This window comes from Desmodus rotundus, chromosome 9, assembly GCF_022682495.2.
Source record: "Desmodus rotundus isolate HL8 chromosome 9, HLdesRot8A.1, whole genome shotgun sequence".
NCBI lineage: Eukaryota > Metazoa > Chordata > Mammalia > Chiroptera > Phyllostomidae > Desmodus > Desmodus rotundus.
The window spans coordinates 108,448,222-108,471,389 of NC_071395.1; the positions used below are offsets into that span (position 1 = coordinate 108,448,222).

General features: G+C 44.0%; 1 protein-coding gene across 1 annotated transcript; it reads right to left on the reverse strand.

Moving 5' to 3' along the window:
* Positions 1-2,637: 2,637 nt before the first annotated feature.
* SLFN5 (schlafen family member 5) lies at positions 2,638-22,105 on the reverse strand. Its single transcript, XM_045190044.2, has 5 exons — positions 21,876-22,105; positions 15,773-16,827; positions 14,272-14,397; positions 10,151-10,871; positions 2,638-9,979 (listed from the first exon to the last, which is right to left on the reverse strand). The coding sequence occupies exons 2-5, from the start codon at positions 16,785-16,787 to the stop codon at positions 9,166-9,168; spliced, it is 2,676 nt and encodes an 891-aa protein (XP_045045979.2). The 5' UTR covers positions 16,788-16,827; positions 21,876-22,105; the 3' UTR covers positions 2,638-9,165.
* Between the last annotated feature and the right edge of the window lie 1,063 nt (positions 22,106-23,168).

A 23,168-nucleotide genomic window follows, 5' to 3' on the forward strand; every position in this document is an offset into this window, starting at 1 on the left:
TCCCTCTCAGACACCACCAGGCATGGTTCCGTGTATTCCAGAAACACTCTGCGGGAACTCTGAGTCCGCCACCCTGTGAAGGACTCAGAGTTAATCCATTAAGAAATGTGTGTGCTCGCTCTCTCTATCTCTCTCACTCTCTCTCTCTCACTCTCTCTCTCTCTCTCTCTCTCTTTCAATCTGTCTCAAGGGGCATTGGTGTATTTTGTAAGTTGGCCTAGTGGCCCAATGCTGTCATCTGTAGAGGAAATCAAGACGTCATCCGTGACGCTTGCCCAGTTTCTCAGAACAACCTCCCAGTTCTCTCCACAAGCAGTTGACAAAATACAGACCGTGGGTCAAACCCAGCCTACTACCTGCTTCTGTTAGGTTGAAAAAAATCTAAGGGAGAGTGATGTGTTGTGACGTGAGAAAATCAGATAATATTTAAATTTCACTGTCCGTGTGAAGTCTTTTGGAAGGCAGCCAGGGCGTGCACTTATGCGTCATCGTCTGTGGCTGCTCCTGTGCGGCAACGGCAGAGCTGAGCAATCACAACAGAGACTCTGCCTGACGGAGACTACCATGTTCACCCTCTGTGGTTGCCCCTCATTCTCTCACCGAAAATGTTTGCTGGCCCCTGACCTACAACCCACAGGGCGCAGGGGCCACTCCAGAGCACCGCCCTTCCATGACAGCACAAGCTGATGCAATGGGAGCTTGTGTTGCACATGTCGGGTCCATCGCCATGGTCTGCTCCCGGGGGTTAATGAGAGGACCGCACAGTCCGAGACATTGCAGGCTTGCCAAGGACATATCCCAAGACAGAAAGCCCTACAAACACCCAGAAAGTGAAGCTTTGCTGCAGTCTCTATATTAACTTTTTGTTTTGGGGGCCTAGTGTATTCTTATGTGAACAGCTAGGCTCTGAAGTGTGCGCCTACCCAGGTAACAATGTCAGCTGTTTTTAAGGAACCTTGGTGAGAGCAGAAAGTGTTTGCAACCTACCTGAAATAGGGAGACGGTCAGGAGTGCGTTTCCCTGAGAGAGAGTCGGATGAGGGTTTTTACCTTTGTGAAAAAGAGCCCCTGCAGAAGTTGGCGAGGTGTGCAGCCTGGTCCCCATGGCTGCGTGAATTGAGCAAAGTTACAGCATCCATGTGCATGACAGTTTAATAGTTGAATCTGCTTTCTTGATTATATTAGAAAAACCCGCACTTGTGCCTTACATATTTTTTAGAGATTTTATTTATTTATTTTTAGAGAGAGGGGAAGGGAGGGAGAAAGAGAGGGAGAGAAACATCAGTATGTGGTTGCCTCTAGTGCACCCCCTACTGGGGACCTGGCTTGCAACCCAGGCATATGCCCTCACTGGGAATCAAACTGGCAACCCTTTGGTTCGCAGGCTGGCACTCCATCCACTGGGCCACACCAGCTAGGGCTGTGCTGTACGTTTTTAACAGCAAGTAAGACATCTTCCAGGCAGGTGCCCAGGAAACCTTCACGAAAAAGCAACTTTGAGAAGAGGCAACGTGTCATCATTGGCAAAGCTAAGAATGTCCACACTGATAGCACGGACTGCTACGAGGGGGAAAAATCATTCAAGGGAGAAAGGATTGCCCGGGAATATTCTTTGGATTTTCATGGACTACTTTCTGACTAGCAGTTGGATTATGGGTAGGTGGTGGTGTCGAAACCTGTTGCCCATAGGAGCCCCATTTCTGTGAATTTTTGAGCCCTTTTCTGTAAAACGGTGCTTCTCAAACTGTGCTATGTTATGTGCATGTGAATCCCATGGAGATCTTGCTAAAATTTTGATTCAGAAGGTCTGGGATGGAGCCTGATATTCTGCATTTTTAAGCAGCTCCCAGCGGTGCTAAAGCTGCTGGCCCACAGGCCACGTTTTCAGTACCGAGGCTCTAGCAAATGCCAAGAAAGTAAAGGCATTTCAAACTCATTAACTATTGATCGCTGTTGAGTCCAGGCATCAATTAGCCAAACCTAACATGGTAATAACACCCTCCGATATCAACACGTTCAATCCCAGCTGAGTGTCCTACGATTTTAGGCAGATCAAGCCTTTTAGTTCATCCTCCTTCGTGGCACATCTTTAGTGCATTGCCACAGTTGCTCCCCAGGCTCCTCCAGTAAGCGCTGATGAGGTGCTGAACGTTTTGCCTACAGGCTGTCTCCTCCGGGACAGGACTTCACGTCTGGGCCACGCTGGGGTCTAACTCCTATCACAGGGTGGGTTTGGGGTGGAGTCCCAAGGAACATCAGCATCAGGTGGTGAGGCACCTGTCCCAAGTGCAACCGAAATTCAGCGATCAAAGTGCTTTTTTGCCTGGGAAAGTCACTTCCCTTAGGCATGGTGTGTCTACATCCCTAGAGGTGTTTGGGGGTCCAGAGTTCTCAGCACCTACCCAAACATCCTTGTTTCGTGTCTCGGGGTGTCATTCCTCCCACACCAATGCCCTTCCCGTAGTGCAGAAGGTCTGCTGTGGTTGTAGAGTTCTGAACCCAGCAACCCTAACAACCGTGGTACTCCGCCACGCCTGCCCTGCCACAGGGCTATGGGGGCCCCTCCCAAACTGCCAAGGGGGGTTTCCATGGGTCCTCTCAGCTGCGTAGTTTTGTCCACAATCTCTTTTTTTCCCCCCACTGTCTATACTTCTTAGAGCTACCAGAAAGTTTACTCCACAGATCTTTATAATTACTATTGTTGCCATAGAAACCAAATGCCACAAATGATTTCCCAGTGCCTTACCCTCCGCCTTCACCTCATCCTGTGCTACTACCTGATAAACAGCTGCCACCAGGCGTGTGCATGGGTGTGTAACCACTATCGGGGAGTCTGGAACTATACCGACCAACGCCACGGTGGTTTTTGCTGCTGCGGAAAGGGGGAGAGACATTAGGAAAGAGAAGAAAAACGAATTTCAATTTCCTTAATCTATTTCGGTTCTTTTATTGTTTAAAAAAAGTTTCAAGCAAATATGAAAACATGATAGCACTTATAAATCCTAGATAGCAAAGATTTAGTAGACATATTTTTTAAACTTTTTGTATTGTTTAAATTGCATCCCTCCCTTCCCCCACTCAGCATGCATCGCTATTCATTACCGTCACGAGGGGCTTATCCCAGGGTACAGGTTCATAGAAAACTCAGAAAGTAATTCACAAAACCATTGCGTCAACAAGTAAAAACGCATGCGCGACAAACTCACATCAGTAAATACCCAAAATAATTACACAGCACCAAATCCAAAAGCCATACAAAGCAAAAGCTGTCTTTTTCTCATCTGTGTTCCCTCACAGTCATGCGCCCTTCTGTCAGCCCAAAACTATCACCCATTTTTTTGCACACTTGCCAAGATATTTAAAATGCACATCTCTCGATCAATTCTGAGTCAAAGAACTCTTTTTAGGACATCGCTTTGTTCACCACACGACGTATCTCAGAGATGGCTGCACATCAATACTTCGTAGTATTGCAGTGTGTTGATGTAAGTCCATCAATTCAACCCATCGCGGGGGATACTTACTGTTTGCAGCCTTTGCTATTAAAGCTAAGGTGAAGTTCAATGAGCTGTACAGAAGTCAGCGCGTGTGTGAGCACATGTGGAATGAATTCCTAAAAGAAGAATTTCTAGCTAAAGGAATACGTGCATTTAAAAATTTGGTAGCTACTGCCAGATGGTTCTTGATAGAAGTTGTGCTACTTTTTAGCAATGTATAAAAGTGCTTTTCCCCTGCCAGACAGTAAACTCATTCAGTTTGAATTTAGCGATTTTGTCAACCTAATAAATGGAAAAGAGTGATATGTTGTTGTAATTTTTTAAAAGATTTTATTTATTTTTAGAGAGAAGGGAAGGGAGGGAGAAAGAGAGGGAGAGAAACATTGATGTGTGAGAAATACATCGATTGGTTGCCTCTCACTCACCTCCAACTGGGGACCTGGCCTGCAACACAGGCTTGTGCCCTGACTGGGAATCGAACCAGCAACCTTTCTGTTCGCAGGCCGGCATTCAATCCACTGAGCCACATAACCAGCCAGGGCTGTTATCGTAATTTTTAATTGATACTGCTATATCATGGTTAAAGAGTGACTGTAAATTCCTTTTCTGGGTTCTTCTGCCTATTTGCATCCTTTGCCCATTTTTCTTTTGGGATCTTAACATTTTTCTCTTTGATTTTTAGAAAGTTCTTTAAAAATAAGGAGTAAACTATTTGTCTATGATTTTTGTTGCAAATATTTTTCCAGTGTGTTGTTTGCTTCTTGACCTATTTTCATAGTGTTTTTGCTACAAAGCTAACTTTGTTTAAAATAGTCAATATTTTCTTTCATTGTTTCTGATTGGGGACCATACTTAGGCCTTCCTTATACTGAGATTATAAAAAGTAATGTCCTATTTTTGCTCCGCGTACTTCCATAATTCCATAGTTTTACACTTAAGTGTTGAATCCACCTGGGATTTATTTTGGTGTCAGGTGTGATTTATGGCCCAAGCCTAGTTTTTTGCAGATAGGTACCCACGTCGTTTAGCATCATTTAGCAAGCAATCCATATTTCCCCAATGAATTTGAATGCACCTTTAACATATCCTATCTTACCACACATTTTTAAATTTATTTTTGAACATTTTAGTTGGCTCAATTCCTGCCACACAACATAACTACATTGTTTTAATTATTGTAGCTTCGTGTTTTAACGTGTGGTAATGCTGATTATTCTCAGGTTTTTCCATTTTTAGATTTTTTTTCCTGGATATTCTTGGTTTACATTTTTCAATGAACTTTAAAATCATTTTGATGCCTTGGGGAAAGATCCGTTGTATTTTTACTGGATGACATTGAATTTATAGATTAACTTAGTAAAAATGGATATATTTATGATTCTGAGTGTTCTTATCCAAAAACACACCGAGCTTTTATCTGTTCAAGTTCCCTTTTGTGTTCTTCAGTTTCACTTTATAGTTTTATTCATCAAGAGCTTGTACCTCTCTTGTTACAATTATTCTTAATTATTTTATCTTTTCTGTTGGGATTACTATTGGACTTTTTTCTTTCATTATATCTTCTAACTAAATGTAGTTTGCATATGGGAAGGCAATTGGACTCTTTGGAAATTAACAAATAATACATATAGGTTCACCTTGTATTTTACTGATTTATTTGTTTGACCTTCTTTCTTGAAACCACTACTTTCTTCTCCATTCACTTTTTTCTTACCGAAGTACATTATTCAGTAATACTTTCAGGGATGGGCTGTGAATGATTAAAAGAAAATCCCAAGTTGTTGCAAGCCTGAAAATTTATGTGTTTTGCCCTCAGCTTTGAAGGATAGTTTGACTGGGGAGTCAAGAGTAGGTTCCAAGTCTCCAAACCCGGAGAGGAGAAACTATCAACCCCCAGATATGCATGAAGCTCTCAAAAACCTCAACCACAAGAATTTTTCTTAATTGCCAAAGACCATCATAATTATTTTTCCTAAATCGATAATAAAGAGAAAATATTACAAGCAATCGGAGAAAGATGACATTATGTACAGAGGAACAAAAGATGAGGGAGACAGCAGGTGTATCATTGGAAATGATACAAGATAGAAGACATTGGAGCAACATATTTAACTTACCGAAAACTAAAACTATCAACCTAGACCTACACCCAGCAAAGCCCTTTCAAAAACAAAGGTGAAATAAAGATGTTTATACGTATGAAATCTGAATGAATTCATCAGCAGCAGACCTGCAGTATTAGAAACGTTAAAGACACTTCTTTAAGCAGAAGGGAAATCATGCAAGGTGGAGATCTCGATTTACATCAAGGAATAAAACCACCAGAAACAGTGCTGCATGGAGAAGAATAAAAAACTTTTTTCATAGTATTTAAATCTCCCTAAAAGATAAGTGGCTTCTTAAAGTAAAACTAATATCAACGTATTATGGGTTTTATAACACATATAGAAGTAAAATATATCTCAACAATAGTGCAAAGGCTTGGAAAGAAAAAATGGAAGCATACCATCATAAAGTTCTTAAACAATACATACAGTGGTACAATATCGGTCGAAGGTACACTGTGGTAAGGTGAAAGGTAAATGCCATGAACCCTATGGCTACAACTAACATAACACACAAAAAAGGTATAACTAATGAGCCAATAAAAACCCAAAATGTAATTGTTTAAAAATGTACAATTAAGTCAAAGGATGCAAAAAAAAAGAAAGCGAAAAAAGGACCAAAGAAGAAATGGAAAAATAGAAAAAATAATAGGGTAAATGCAACCCCAAACACAGCAATAATCCCGTGAAAAATAAATGGTCTAGAAAGTGGGTGAAAGATGCAGGGATTCTTCTAAACTACTTGATAACTACCTTTGCCATGTCCTGTGAATCTCTAAATGCTTCCAAATAAACTGTTAAAAACATCAACTAGTTTAAACACCTCAACTACAAGGTAGAGATAGTCAGATTGGATTGAAAAGCAAGTGAATGAAAACAAAGCACAGTATAACCAAGTGTCTTCTTGTATTGCGTGTGGCTCCAGAGAAGCCAGTAGCCACAACCATCATTCATTGACTCAACGATCATTCACAATGATTATTGGTAAGCCACACTTACAAATAATTAGATTTTTCTGCTTTGGTTGTGAAGAATTGTCTCAGTCTGAGGATTTATTTTAGAAATATTTCCCATGTCACATTTTAGGGTATTTTACTGTTCTATTTATTAAGTTCTCTACTTCACATCCACTCTTGGTAAATCCCTGTACTCTAAATATATCTTCTTTATATTACCTTAATATTTGTCTTATTTCTCTCCATTTATGTGATTATCTCAAGGCTTCCTGTAAGCCAAGAATTGTTCTCAATGCCTTGTTGCTTCTAACTTATTTTTCTTCTGTAATGCTTCACAGTGTGTTTCCTTAGCAACGCCCCTCTTCACCTCTTTTGCCTGCATTGTCATTTTGTCTTCCAACTCTTGTTTTTTGGAATTATAGATTTCTCAAGTTCTTTGGAGCCTGAGGCACCTGCAGGGAGTCTAGTTTCGTCCCTTGAGTTACATTTCCTTTCAGGATGGGGTCTCCATCTGGCTCCTCTCATGTTCTTTGTCCATTTTCTCCCTATAGTCTTTCTGCCTACTTCTCACGCCATTAATCTTTCTAATGTTTAATAAGAGCAGCTCAGTTTAGTTTCCCCATGTAGTTTAAGAAGGTACAAAAAGACTCTCTTTGACAACGTTCTGTCTGAAGTAGGACCTGATTGTCTTCCTCTCCAGGGACACTAGGAGGCCTGGGTGCAGCCTGGGTGTCTCCCGTCTGCAGCCTGGTGTTGTATGCAGCCTCACCGTTACCCTGGTGCGCACTCTTGATTGTTGTCTGTGAATTTCTATTAACTCCACTGTACTAGGAGCTGTATCTTACCCCCATGTGCTTTGACTGCTTCGTTGAATTCACAGGAAACCCTAAAAATTACTTCCTTCCTCTACAGAGTCCTCAGGAACAATCGGGAACGTCTGTGGTGGAAGGTCTCCTGGTGTTTTCCCGAGCTGCCTTTCGGTGCCCCAGATGGCACTCGTGAAATGGATCATCTTGGCGAGAATTCTGGTTTTCTTTCTTCTCATGTGCTCTGTTTACTCAGCACTACCGGGGATGTGAGATAGTAGCCATGCCGTTATGGAAATCTTTTTAATTCTGTCTTATGTCCATACACGCTCATTGGATGTTTATGGCATGAGGTTGAGCTCTGTTCTTTGCTTCTCTCTTTCTGGTAAAGTTTTGGCTGTAGCTTTACTAATTTTGTTTATTCTTTTAGGCATTGGTAAAGAGAGAGTCTATAAACTGAACTCATCCAGCTCTTTATTGAGAATTGCCAATTTTTATGTTGATCATTTTATTTAAAAAATATTTCTCTATACTATCCTAAGTGATTTGCAACTTTTTCCAAGTTAACTACAACACATTTCACAAAAAATTAATTCCATGCTTTGCCATAGACATGTCTCAAAATTTGTAAAGTTCTTCATATTTTAACCAGTTTCCAGAAATAACCAATTCTTTCTTCAAGTTCATACTTCTTATAGTGGTATTTCAATATCTCGATATGGGGGAAATCGTGGGGTCTTTATTTAATTGAGAATTAACTCTGAATTTTTTAGTTTAAGTTTCTCAGGAAAGAAAGATTTGTTTGACCTCAAATATTGTGAGAATTCCTGAGAGACCTGTGGCACGAGGAATTTGCCCTTTGAAAAACTAGCTGAAATCCTGAAGACTCAGCAGGATAGAGATACTAGATTTACTTTATCATGTCATTGGTTATTAAATTAAAAATGAAAAACAAAATGTAACCTTTGAGTTCAGTACATTCATCCTCTTAGGTACCCTTTCATTTTGAAATGAATTTTAAAACGCAGTATGTTTGCCTGGGCAACTGTGGCAATCTCACCTGTGAGTAGTAACCCAAGATTCTCCCTGGGCACGATGCTGAAGCAGAGCTAAAGAGCTGAGATTTCAAATAACTGAAAAGCATACGTACATTTTTTTAAAGCTGTGATAAAAAATACTAGCACCATTAAAAGGAAACTGATAAAGTAATGTGATGTGGTAGCACAAAAAATGATAATTTGTGCCTTCTGGTTGAACATGTTGAAACACGCCACAGGCATTCCTTGCCAACGGAAGCCCAGACACACTGTCCCTGCCCACCCTTCTTCACGCTCTCTCAGCACGTCATACGCAAGCATCCTTACGCCGTGGCTGTGTTAAAAGTAATGAAAAGATAAGAGTCTTCCTGGCACTTACCGCTCAAGGGTCTTCTCATGACTTCTCCCCTCACCTCTGTGACCACCCTAAATAACCAATCCTTCTTTCTGTCTACCCACCCACCTACACATACACACAACCTCTGCATCTCTGGTCCCCCCAGTGACTACTCTGGTGTCCCTATTATTCCCGGAAATTTCTTGTACTTGTATTTATTGGCTTGCTCTCTGTGATTTGCCTTTGCTGAAAAGAAGGAATCTTATCTGTCTGGTTTGCTAACCCATCCCCAACCCCCAGCACCTGGAAGAGTATATGGCTCACAGTGAGTGGGTCAGTACATATTTGTTGACTAAATGTTTAGATCAAAGTTTCACGGGACCAGAGGTGAGGGTTATTTAATGGTTTCTTAGATGAGGATCTTCCTGTCAGTTGGAAATCTTCAGAATATACAGGTGTTTCCTGGCCCTGGAAGCCAGACAGAGCAGAAGATTGTGGAAAATAGCTGGCTCAGTTGACTGTGGATCGACTCCAAACACGATGTTTCTCTCCAGGCCTGAAAATCGACGGACACTGTCAAACACGATGTGATTGCCCGTGACATTTGATGCATTTTCGAGCCGTATTAAATAAGATTCCTCATTGGACTCAGAATTTCTTCTCTTCCTCATTGCTCTTTGAAGCTTAGATTTATATGAGTCTATTTCATGGGCAGTGCTGCAAAGCACAGCAATATCCTGGCAGGAGTAACCATGCTTCAAGAGAAACTGGCATTTCTCTGTTATGCAAACCATCATCTGCTCAAAGTTTGAGTACTCCATAATCTCAAAGTTGCCTGGGACACCCTGAGCCCATTCAGCTTCAGAGAGCATCTTCAGGGACCCAGTGGGGATGTTAGGTGGCGGATTTTCTCTGACCTCGTGCATTATTTCCTGTAGGTAGAGGGCTATTGGATCTGCATTGCGGACCACTCTGGTGAGCTCTTCTCTTGGATACTGGTCTTGAAGACGGGGGAGGCCACTGTGCTCTAGGTGGCTAGTCTGAAAGTAGTCCAGAAAGATCCAGAGAATTCCAGGGCAATCCTTTTCTCTCTGAATGATGGCTTTTGCCTTCTTATACCAGTCCCCATCTTCAATGCGGAAATTCTGAGCTTCATCGATGATGATGTGTTTGATCTTTTCAACGTCTGAGCTTCTTTTCATGAAGGTTTTTCGGGTCATTGCCCGGCAGATGTTTTTGTGGCTGAAAAATGTAAGAAACACAGTTAAGTTTCTCCAGTAAAACAAAGGAAGTCGATTCTAGTCTTAATTTCCTTTGGACATAATAAATACAATAGGAACCTCAATGTAAACTTAAAGCCACAGCCGTCAAACTTACGTAAGAAGAGAAAGCGAATACAGTCAGGCTGCCTACCTCATGAAGTCCTTCAGGGGCCTGTTCTCGCAGATGTAAAGAATGTCGCTTGGTTGACAGTGGAATACATGACTGATCTTTTCCATGATCTTAAGAGCCAGGATGGTCTTCCCTGATCCAGGCAAGCCGTGCACAAACAGCTCTCTGGTCTTGCGAAGGTTCTTTGAAAGCAACTCATACTGTTTGTCTGTGAGCAGGTTCAAAACCTCAGAGCCCAGCTCTTCACTTAAGAGAGATCTGAACCCACGCAAAACTATCACAAGGGATTGTAACAGAGCTTCCATTTGCTGCGTGGTCATCAGTTTATAGGAGTCAGGGTATTCTTGCAACTCCAGACTACAAAGGCCCTGTGACGTTGCATTAGGATTCAGCAGGAAGGGGGAGGGAACGATGCACAATTTTCCGGTGTAGCCACCCGTGTTCACCAGCTTCAGCTTTAAGGCACGAGCGACTCTTACACAATACTCCTTCGAGTGCTTGCTGTGCTCTCTGAAGATGGTGTAGAGGGTTGGACGTTTGCCCTGGGAAAGTAGAAGAGCATCGCAGATGACACCCTGCTCCTCTGGCAGACCCACATCCACAGCCCAGCTGCGAGAGAAAATCAATATTCCTTGAGCGACATTGCGCATTTGCTTATTTATTAAGTTTCTGAGTCCTTTGTGTTGCGAGAACAGTTCCTTGTAGAGGCTCTGGGGTCTGTACAAAACGCTGTCTGATGACACTAGACAGGGGAAGAATCGGACTCAGTTAGAGAATTTGCCAACATCCTAGTAGTCATCATTCTATATTCATCATTATGTATAACAGATTCAATCCACCTTTGCGTCTCCCATGTGTTCGTACCAGGTTGTGCACTAGGAACCACAAGATAAAGTGATTCCAGGCCAATGGAGCCGATACACGACAGGCATGAACAGAGACAAACGATAATTATGGCACAACGTGGTGAATTAATGGGAACAAAGTGCACAAAGCATTATGTGAACACCAAGGAGAGGTGCAGCTTCGAAGAGAACATGAAGGTCTTTATGGAGAAGGGAACACCTGAGCTGCTTCTTCCAGGGTGACTGGGAGTTAGCCAGGAGAAGGATAGGAGAGTAGAGAGACAGGCAAACCGGTGCATGAAGACAGCACGGAGGCAAGAAACAGCAAGTGCATTCAGGCACCTGAGGGCAGTTTGTGTGGCTGATGTCTAAAGTGAGAGGCAAGCAAGTGGAGATGGGGAGGAAGGCACTGTAGCACCGTGGTAACGCCCAGCGGTGCTGACTGCGGTTAACAATGCTGCATTGGAAGATGCTTGCAAGCCGCTAAGAGAGATCTTAACTGTCCTCAAGACACACACGCACAAAGGGTGATTATGTCAAGTGATGGATATGTTAACTCATCTTATTGCGGGAGTCATTTCACAATATGTACGTGTATGAAGTCATCATGTGACACACCGTACCCATGGTGGTGTGTCAGTTATAGCTCCGTAAAGCTGGGGGGCGGCTACCTGGTAGAGGTTACATACCGTATGACTTCACCCACATGGTGCTGTGAAAGGCAGAGCTGCAGGGACAGAGAACAGACCAATGGCTCCTAGAGGCCAGGGGTTGGAGGAGATTTGGACTACAGAGGGGCAGCAGGAAGGGGCTGTTTGGGGGGCTGGAGTTGTTCTGTAGCTTGTGGCGGCATGCAAGTCTACACATGTTTTAAAAACCTTTAATCCGTTTATGAATAAAAGCCCATTTTACATTTGTCAATTTTGAAAATTAATTCTTAAAAGTACTTTTGAAAAAACAGTCTGGCTTTTCATACATATATACATATATATACATACATACATATATATACTTATATAAACATATATATACATACACACACATACACACACACAAAAGGTTTACCTCTTGGGGTCAAAAGCCCAAATTCAGAATCTAACCAAAACTATGGACCCTATCCTTAGAAAAAAATATAATACACACAAAATTTGAATTTTTAATTCCACATAGAGGGAAGAGACAGGAATGACTCCAGATTTCTGTGCTGGGCTGCATGGAGGATGGAGTCTTCGATTGGTAAAGATAACATGAAAAGAATACTTAATGTAGAATAATCGGCAAACTGTAAAGAAGAAATAGGAGATTGTCGGAGTGAGAGATGGACTTTGGAAATGCTCAGCCTGGGACCCCTGTGGAAGGTCGAGCTGTCCAGCAAGCAACTGGACGGGCCAGTAAAGTTTGCCCAGGCTCTAAGAAAACTAGTTTTTTTCTAGAAAAGCGGACTAAGGAAAGGGTGCCTCCTATTACTGTTTCGATTTAACATCATTCTCGGATTATGGGCCAATAAACTGAAAAGTGTAAAGGAAATAACGCATATAAATATAGGAAAAGTTAGTTCAAAATTCCCTTGCTTTTGCATTAATAAAAGCATTAAGTAAAATGTTTGGAAATAGCATAACTTAAAACTATGAGCTTTCCTACCTGCCAGCAATTCACAGTAAGAAAAATTATCATATAAAGATCTCATTATAGGAATAAAATTTAACATATATGGTAACAACATGGATACAACTTTGAAACTACTAAATTACATACCATATTTCACTAATTATAAGTATACTCTAATATCTCTTAAATTAAGATATATCCTATAGCTTAACAGACAATATTTGAGTGGTAAATAAAATAACAATACAATATTATTTTCTTAAATTTGATGAAATACGGAAGACTTGAATAAATGGCAAAACATTCCACGTTCAACTATGAGAAAATTCACTGTTGTAAAAAAATGACAATTCTTTCAAAATTAACTTATCAATTTTAGGAAATTGCCACCAAAATAACCTCATATTATCCTTTCCTTATTTTGTGGAACAAAATAATTCTAAGCGTCCCAAAGAGAAATGCCATGATAACATCATTTGGGAAAGTGTATTCTGGTATGTTTGGAATTACAATTTGTCGCTGTTCCCCTAAGTTTACAAATTTAAAGAAGCGATAACAGGGGTGTTTGTGAAGTACTGGTTTTCGACCTGGGTGGTGGTTACACAGGTTTCACTGCACAATTACTTATTAAGTTATATCGAGGTTCTAGGTACTTTCTGTATACATAGTATACTTCACAATAAGAACAGCAAAAACTGAGTAACATCCATGTCGAAGAACACTATCAAATACTATATGATCAATAAAAGAATCGGGTAAATCTATGAGGTAACTTGGGACAAGATGTACATACACATTACTCAGATGTAGCCCTGTGCCTACATGTAGCTGCGGTGGATTCATTCTCACTGCTGAATAGTGTCCCGTTATGGGAATATGCTACAATGTATTTATGCATTATTGTCACAAGAGATAATTTGGTTTTTCCTATTTGGGGCTATTACAAATAGAGAACTTATGAGCACTATGAGATACTGGCATACCTCCAATTATAACCATTTCCTGATGCATGTGTGCACATTTTACTTTAGAAACGAGAAAGAACTGCTGAATGGTTGAGTATGCAGACAACCAGTTATACAAGGTAATGCCAAATTTGTTTTCCAAAGGGATTAGGCCAACTTAAATTCCCAGCCACAAATGTAAAAAAGACCCTGACTTCCCACAGCCTCTCCAACACCTGCTATGGGCTAGTATCTCTTCATATCTTTATTGGGCATCTATGTGTTTCTTTTTCTGAGAAATTTATCTTTATAACTACTGCCCATTTTTTCTACTGGGTTGTTTGTTCTTTTAAAAATTTATATAAGTTCTTTATATATTCTTGATACCAAACCTTCATCAGCTACATGGATTGTAAATATCCTTCAAGGCTATAGTTAAATCTTTTCACTCTTTCGAGGAGCAGAACTTCTTAATTTTAATATAGTGAAATTTATCAGTCTTTAAGTTTAATTATTTTGTGTCTGGTTTAGGAAATCCTTTCCTACCTGAATGACACAAAATTATTTGTGTACACTTTCTAATAAAAATTTAAAAGGTTGTTTTCTGAGACTTATGTCCTAAAACCGTCTGGAACTGATTCTTTTCTATAGCATGAGAGAGGAGTCCAATTCTATTTTTTTTTTTTTTTTTGCATGTGCATGAGCAACCAACCTGTTTCCAAAGCAACCATCGATAATGAATTACCTGGGAAATACCATTTTTGCTGTTTTTCCAAACATTCCAAATTCTTATGAGTGCACACGGTCCTGCCGCGGGGTGTTGTGGATGACAGACTCAGCTCGAGGAACATCTCGGAAAATCTGGAAAGGTCTTAGGAAACAAGAACGGAGAGTTCAGTATGCAAAGAGCTGAGCCCCACGTCTGAGAGCTGAGCTGTGTCGCAAAGTCTCTCACTTAGCCTCAGGACTCAAGTGTTGGCCCACACAGATTTGATCTGTACCCCAAGTCAGCTCAGAAAAGCCTGCTGATGTCTTGGGGGGTAAAACTGGTGTGGAGCAAGTTTTTAGTCTTTAAGTGTTAATTTTATTATATTGAAACAAACTGTTTTTCCATGTGTAGAATGCTCATATGGGAAAAATAGGATTAGAAGGTGTGCTTCTGAGCTGGTTCTGAAATGAACTTTGCTTATCTAGACTTTTGAAGAAGGAACCATTGATTTTTCTTCTGTCTAATTTCTCTCAGGCTCTCCTTTTCCAAAGTGGTTGCCTATCAACGACTTGATTCTTCGGCTTAGCAGTCATGGTGAATATCACAGGTCGGCTCTCGAAAGGACAAGTGGGAAAGGAGAGGGACAGCCATGGCTTGGTCATCTTTTAGCTCAAAAATGGAAATGGGCTAATAAGAAAGGGAGAATATTTAATCCAGGGAACCATACAAAATGGGAAGTCAGGGGCAAGTGAAAAGGAATTTCCTGAATAATTGAATGTTGAGTTTCTAACCAAAGAAGAAGAAGAAGAAGGAGGAGGAGGAGGAGGAGGAGGAGGAGGAGGAGGAGGAGGAGGAGGAGGAGGAGGAGGAGGAGGAGGAGGAGGAGGAGGAGGAGGAGGAGGAGGAGGAGGAGGAGGAGGAGGAGGAGGAGGAGGAGGAGGAGGAGGAGGAGGAGGAGAAGGAGGAGAAGAAGAAGAAGAAGAAGAAGAAGAAGAAGAAGAAGAAGAGGAAGAAGAAGAAGAAGAAGAAGAAGAAGAAGAAGAAGAAGAAGAAGAAGAAGAAGAAGAAAGAAGAAGGAGAAGAAGAAGAAGAAGAAGAAGAAGAAGAAGAAGAAGAAGAAGAAGAAGAAGAAGAAGAAGAAGAAGAAAGAAAGAAAGAAAGAAAAAGGAGAAGAAGAAGAAGAAGAGGAAGAAAGAAAAAGGAGAAGAAGAAGAAGAAGAGGAAGAAGAAGAAGGAACTTGAATATGAACACAAGAAAGGATGTGAAGATAGGAATTATTAGGTCTAACAGCCCCTTTGTACCACCCTCTAGTGGGTCAACTGGCCTAGGGCATCTGCTGAACACAGGGTATTGAAGGTAGGCAGAGGGGAAGAAGGACGGTGACGAGCAACTGCATCTATGCGAATTAATAAATCAGAGAGCTGCAACTCAGAGAGTACCTCTATTTCCCAGGATTCTAAAACAACACCTCCCTTCCCTCCCTCCCACCCCCACCCCCCAGCAACATTACAGTGATTGTGGATTCTGCTCTCTGACCTGGGTCAGCTTCTGTCATCCAAGCAACCCATTCCTTTATGGCCAGCTGCCTCACACAGTTGTCCTTCACCTGCCAGGAACTAGGCTGTTTGGCAAACACTGCACAGCAGAACGGTTCCACCTTGACCGCGCAGACATATCCATGGAGGGCCCCCCGATCGTGTACTTCAAGGAATTTGATTTCATATTTTATCTCATGCTTCTGGGTACAGAAATGATGGACAGGTAACTTCCTAATACAGCTACCAATGGAGTTCTCCAGGGCGGAACGATCTATTCTCTCCTTTTCACATCCAACGACTTGGAGGGTCTCATCGTGCACCCCCCAAAATATGTATCCTCCTTCGGTGTTTGCAAATGCAGACACACAACTGGGGACACTCTCATGGAAGCATTTCGATACTTCTGCTGAGAACATTTTAAATTCAACATGGGTGGACTTCGTAAAGTTGAGCTTTTCCAGGTACCGAAGGTGAGGTCTGTTAAATAAAGCAGCAGCCGAGGCCTTTATGTTACTTTCGTTTCGGACACCATCCTGAACATTCTGGGGACTTAACAGATTGGAATCATGAATATTCACAGGAGCCTGAGTCTTCCCCTTGAGGAAGGCCAGTGCCTCCCGAGGGGTCATGACACTGGTAGACGTTTTACGTCTGTGGTACAAGTTGGAGCACAAAGTAGCAAGCCGTACACCAGAGGACTTTGCGTTCCAGGACTTCACAAAGATAAAAAAGAGGTCTTCATGTTGCATCTCATCTAAATAACCTTCGAAAATTGGATGCTCATTCAATCCTACTCCATGAGTCGTGTAATTGTAGATTTCATTCGCAATCTCGATCTTGACCACGCCCCCCCCAGAATTCAGCAGAGCACATATCGCGTTCCAGACCGTTTCATCCTGCGTCCTCTGCAGGTGAGGGTCCATCGCCCTCCTTTCCTTATTCCCAAGGATGAGTTTTCCTGCGTTGACAACATACTCGGCAAAGTCTGTTTCCAAATCGATCTTGAGACTCATCTTCTCAGCACTTTTCCTAGTCTTGTCCTGAAATAGTCTCCTAAAAAAACAGGAGGATAGAACCGTTAGAATAGGACGAGAATAGGGGAGGTAGGAAATTGAGAGTTCGAGGCTGCTGTTCGGAAGGGGGTCACTTCATTTATTTCCACGGAACTCGAGGCCAGATTCAGTCAGGAAGGAAGGGGCGTACAACAGGTTGAGGAGCTATGCCTGCCAGAAGCCCGCTGCCACCATAGAGATGACCGAGAGGCTATTTTCATGCTGATTTTAGTCATTTAGTGTCTGCCAGGTTCTCTAAATGACAAGATCTCTCCCAACCCCTGCAGAGAACAGGAAATATCACGTCTTCCTAAACACACCATAACCACACCACGAGACTGAGAGCAGATGTGAATGATACATAACCCCGCCGCTGCCCATCTTTGGCCAATCTGTGGCAGCTGAGGAAAAAGAAGGAGCCATTAAACTACTTCGCACAGAATCAAAAAACCCTCTATTATGAGAGACTTCACTGTGGACCAAGAAGATGTCACGCTATATGGGCAGTGTCCTAGCTCTGTCATGCCTCCCCCCCCAACACACACACATTTGTCCTTCCTCAAATACCTGGATGCAGGGATCAAGAGATGAAGCCCAAGACAGAGGCAAACATCCCCTGGATGAGTCTGAAGACAGAGCCCAGGGCGAGAGCTGTGGGACAGGCCTAAAGGATCACCAGGCAAAACTGGAGCAAGATGGTAGCAGGCTTCAGTGAGTGGCGCCTGAGACTGTACGATGGATGGAATTTAATAAGTTAGCCGACTCAGGAGGTGGAGACTTTGAGAACAAGTTAGTAATAGGGATTTAGGAAAATATGCAAATACAGATACAATACAAGACAGTAACTAAGATTAAAGTTAAAAGTAGTATAGAAAATAAAATATAACCATAAGGCATTATATGGCACAACTATAAATAAAGTGACAGTCATAATGATATAAACTCTGAATATTGTCCTGATCAGGAATGATGATGGAATTGTGCCGTCAGGATGCGGGGAGAGACAGTATAGGGAAAGAAGTGTGTGACACCGATCCCTCTACCTGCAGAAACAGGCATATCTAAAACTGCGGGGGAGGGTGGTAGAGGGAGCACCAGCGTGTCTAGAAATCCATAGTTAAATACCAAACGTAAAGCCAAAGAGGGAAGAGCAGGAAAAGTGGATGAGGGTATGCGCAATGGGATTTCTTCTTATCTTTTAGAGAACTATGACTTTCAAAAACTATGTGCTTGAGACTCCTGCTTTCCAATCAGAGTAGAGTTCCGGGGACAAAATTACTCTCCTGCCTGAAACGGCTACAACACTTCTGAAGAAATCATGGCCAGAAAATTTCCAAATTTGATGTAAATTATGCAAAATCAAGATCAAGATCCAAGACATTCAACAAGCACGAGAAACAGGAAGAATACTACACCAAGCACATCACAATTAATTTGCTCAAAACTAGTGATAAAGAGAAAATCTTAAAAGGAATCAGAGGAAAAAGGTATATAACATAGAGAGGAACAAAAAATGAGACTAGATTTTTTTTTTTGTCAGAAACAAAGCAAGTGAGAAGGTAATGGATCGACATCTTTAAATCCCTGAAAGACGAAAAACACTGTCCACCTAGAGTTTGATACACAGTGAGAGTATCTTTCACAAATCAGTTAACTGGACAACAAAAAGACAAGCAATCCAATTTTTAAAATGGACGAAGGACTTAAATAGACATTTCTCCGAAGAAGACACATAAATGGCCAATGAGCCCATGAAAAAATGCTCAACATCATTAGGGACATGTAAATAAAAAGCGCAGTGAGACACCACTTTACAACTACCTGGGTAGTGATAACAATAGTAAAAGGAATATAGCAAGTGTTGGTGAGGATACAGAGAGATGGAGTCCATTTACACTGCCGATGGGACTATGAAATGCTGCAGCCACTGTGGAAAAAGTTTGGAAGCTCTTCAAAAAGCTAAACATAGAATTACCATATGACCCAGCAATTCCACGCATAAGTATATACCCAACAGGATTGAAAAAAGGCAATCGAATGAATCCGTGAAAAGCAAGTGAGTCGTGAATGTTTGCAGCAGCCAGAAGGTGGAAACAGCACCAATGGCTATCCACAGGTGCACGGATAAACGCACCTGTGCCGCATCCATCCGACAGAACATTATTCAGCCCGAGAAAGGGACAAAATTCTGACGCGTGCTTCCACAGGGGTGAGCGTGACGGTAAGTGAAAGAGCCGGACACTGAACGGTAACAACGGTTCCTTGTTGCGGACTGTGTGCTTGTGTCCTCCAGACTGTGCATGCTGAAACTCTCATCTCTGCTGGGATGGTAGTAGGAGGTACGTCTGTTAGGGAGTTATTAGGTCACGAGGGTGGAGCCCTTAGGATGGGATTAGTGCCCTTACAAGAAGAGACACCAAAATACATTTAAAAAAATCAATATATTGGACTTTGAGAAAGCCTTTTTACTGAAAGACATAGTTAAGGGAATGAAAATACAAGCCCGTGGCTGGAAGGAATATTTGCAAATGACATATCTGATCAAAAAAAAAAAACCCCAACCTTGTATCTATCTATCTTCTTTTTTTTCTAACTTCTAAATAGAACTCTTGAAAGGCAATAATAAGAAAACAAACAACCAATTTAAAAATGGATACAAGATTTGAGCAGGTATTTCACCAAAGAAGGTATATAGACAGCGAGCAAGGACACAAAGTGATGTCAGCATCATTAGTCACGAGGGCAACGCCCCTGAAAACTGCAGTGCGATGGCACTGCGCACCTGTCGGAGTGACTGAAACAGCAGGCCAGCCAGGCGCTGGCGAGGGCGTGGGGGAGGGGGACTGCTATACGTCCTTAGCAGAGACATGAAGAACGACGATTTCGGAGAAGAGTTTTCTCGTTTCATCCACTCGCCCCATGCATGGCCCAGACACCCCACTTCTACGTACTCAAGAGAAATGAGAACGTATGTTCATACAAAGACTTGTGCGGGAACACTCTCACGCTTTCGTTTGTAAAAGCCATACACTGAAAGCAAAGTAAATCCTCGCCGGCAGAAACGCAGTTTGGTTCTCCACACGACGGAACGGTACTCAGCAATAAAGAAGAAAGAGCTGTTGGTACCCACGACGTGAATGAATCTCAGAGTAATTATTCTGCATGAAAGAAGCCAGACAAAAAAGAACATATACTGCATGATTCCATCTGTATAAAATTTTCATAAATAAAAAGTACAGTCACGTTGAAAGCCAGTCCTGTGTTGTTTGGGGGTGGGATGGGGTGCGGGGGTAGGAGTGAGAGGGAGGGGGTTACAAAAGGGCTTTGGGGAGTGACATATATGTGCACTGTCTTTTTGGCAGTGATGTCTTCACGTGTCAAAATGTATCAACCTGTGCACTTTAAGTATGTGCAGCGTGTTGCCTGTCAAAAATACCCCACAAGGCTATTAAGAACCACGTAGATGAATGATTATTAAAAATAAGTAAAAAGTATTTCACTATAAAATAATGGACTCAATTACCTGCCAGGAGTGTAAATTGATGCGCCTGTTATTACTGAGTTTTCTCCATAGAGAGTAAATTTATCACAGGATTAGTGTTACAGAGACCTCTGTGTGCCTCCCTGTCCATTGGGTAATAACCACCACCCACCCTGCCCTTTCCCTCGCGAGTCTGAAATGGACACCTCTCAGTGTGAAAGACAGCAAGCCATTCTAATGGCCAGTGGAAATTACATCAGCAAAATAAGAGGAAATGCTCTCTCTTCCTTCCAGGCGCATAAAAGCAAAAAAGTATTCCATTTCATAAAGTTGCCCTAGCGAAGGAATCCTCCGAGTCACCTGGTCTTCAGAAACGCCTTCTCTGGCCTGGGACGTGTCTGTTAGCCTGGACAAGTACTACGGATGGTTGTTTACTCAATGTCCTGTGGCAACAACACTATTGAAATGGATTTGTTTTCTGATAGACATAAACACCTGTGAATTTTCATAACCAGGCCAGGAGCGGGGCCTCACATTCCCGCCTTCCACTTGCAAGAAAGTACTAAAGCTCGTGATCGCTCATTTTCTTATTTAATCAAAAGAGTTGGAGTCTTGTGACCTCTGAAAGAACATTTCTGACACAGGAGGCTGTTCGTAGCTCCTCGCCTTCCCGCTCCTCTGGCCACAGGAACTCTCACCTCCTCCCCTGACACAGGCAAACCGAGTCTAGTTTCTCTTTCCCCGCCAAGGCAGGCGCGCGCGCGCGCGCCTCTCCAGTTTCCGCTGCGGCGACACCTAGCAAACATTAAGTAGCCATCGCACCCATTTCCTCCTAGAGACTCCGCGCTGAGACCGCCGTGGGTGTGGGTGAACCCGCAGGAGCCACGCAAAAGTCCCGCAGGCCAGCGTCCCCTCCCCGCCACACCGGTCCTCCAGGATTCCCTTCTGGCTCCTAGACAGTCCCGCGCAAAAGTGGACCAGAATCACTCCCCGCGGCCCAACAACCTCTGCGGCCAGAGCCCACGGAGCCCTCGCGCCCCACTCGATGGGGGGTGCGGGCTCGGGGGCTGTGCTGGGAGCCCGGCCGCCCTCCCCCCGCCCGTGGGAGCCGTTCCTGTGTGAGGGTGGCGCGCGGAGCCAGGGGCGCCCAGGCTCTCCGCGGAACACAGCCTCGCGCAATGACCTGGACACCGACCCCGTCCGTCCCCCGGGGAGCCTCGGTGCCCGATGTAGCCGTTTCCTTTAAACTTCTTCCAGCTCCCACCGTGGGGACATCGTACGGGCTCGGGCTGGGGAGATCCGGGCTGCGAGGCCGCGCGCCCCTGCGCCCTCCCCGGCTGCCCAGGTGCGGTAGACCTCCCCGCTCCCCGTCCTTCGCGGCCCATCTGCTGGAAGTTGCCGCTCCTGAGTGGGAGTCCACAGACCCAGGCTCCCGAGCGGGGACGGCGCCCCCGGGGCAGCGACCAGGCCTGCCTTCGCCACTGCGGGGTCGGGGCGCGCGCGGACCCGGGGACGGGGAAAGCCGAGCTTTGGGGGGACCCGTGTAAAGGAGCGCGGGGACTCATTACCGGTCACGGCTTCTGCTCAGCTGCGCGCCTGCCTCCTGGAGACAGCGGAGAAAGCGACGGCGCCTCCCGAGTCCCGAGCAGTGGCTCTGGCCCTGCAGGGTCAGGTCCTTATATCAGCTGAACTCAGTGACAGTTCACGAGGCGGGGCTCCGCGCGGGAGACGGGCGGGCAGCCGAGAGTTTCGTTTCTGTGAACCCGGGACCCCACCCCCGCACGGACCGCAGCCTCGGTTACAGTCAGGGCAAGAGCGGCTTATTTCTTTGTTTTTCGTTTCGCAATTTGTTGTGCTTTTACAATTTTTTTTTCACTGTTGTCCAATTACAGTCGTTTCCATTTTCCCGCCATCGCTCTCGCCTGCTCCGCCCATCCTCCCTCCCACATTCAATCCTCACCGCCCCCCCCCCCCCGTTGTCCTGGTCCTTGGGAATGTTCCTTTATACACAGGTTCCTTCCCCTTCTTTCCCTCTTTATCCCCATCCCCCCTCCCCTCTGGTCACTGTCAGTTTGTTCTTTATTTCCTTGACTCTGGTTGCCCGCGTGGTAGCTCCGTTTCCGCAAGGCTCGGGCGCGCCAATTCTGGTGGGCTGGCCGGAGCAGGAACAGTCTGTGAGGCCAATGGCCAGCTTTTATAAGATCAAAGTTTGAGATTAATTTCTGAAGGAAGTGTTAAGTACCGGAAGGAACCTATAGAAAGAAAGCTCGCATCTCAAGTACTTAAAAGAACAGCGATAGCCCTGGCCTCCCCTGGTTGGTGTGGTTTGGGCGTTGCCTTCTTTGTTGTTTCTGTTTTCTGACTAGTTTTCTTTCTGAGAGTCCTCGCCCCCACCCGGGAAGGGATTTCCTGGTGCAAACCCCCGCGCCCTAGCGCTGGCCGGACCCCCCAGGCTCCCGCACGCGTGTCCACGCGTCTCTCGCCCCGTCGCCTCCAGCCCCTGGCTGGAGGCTGGAATTGCGGGACCAGCCGCCCCAGCTCTCCCTCGGGAGTGAGGAGGGGGGAGCAGAGGGTTAGACCTCCACTTTCGCCCCCCCCCCCCAGAAGTGGACAACATGGGCTCTGCTTCCTTTCTTTCGAGAGCGCTTTGGTTTGTGAAAGCTGATGCCTGCTGCAAAGGGCGCCGCCGGGAGCGCCCCCCTTGTAGAGCCCAGACAGGATCAGACGAGGGCGTTTTGGTGAAAGAAAAAGGAAAACGTCCGTTCGATTCACCTGCTGTCACCCAGGTCCTGTCCAAGGCCACAGTTTTCAGTTTGTTTGCCCTGCTGTTATCACCAAGCGTGTTCTGGGCGCTATAGAAG

Bases quoted from the DNA above. Each gene is read 5' to 3' on its own strand.
- SLFN5 (XM_045190044.2), bottom strand. From the start codon at position 16,787: ATGAGTCTCAAGATCGATTTGGAAACAGACTTTGCCGAGTATGTTGTC. The intron at 14,398-15,772 runs GTCAGAGAGCAG...TTGTTTCCTAAG, and splicing joins GATGACAGAAGCTGACCCAG to ACCTTTCCAGATTTTCCGAG. The intron at 10,872-14,271 runs GTAATTCATTAT...TCCCCTGTCTAG, and splicing joins GCAAAAATGGTATTTCCCAG to TGTCATCAGACAGCGTTTTG.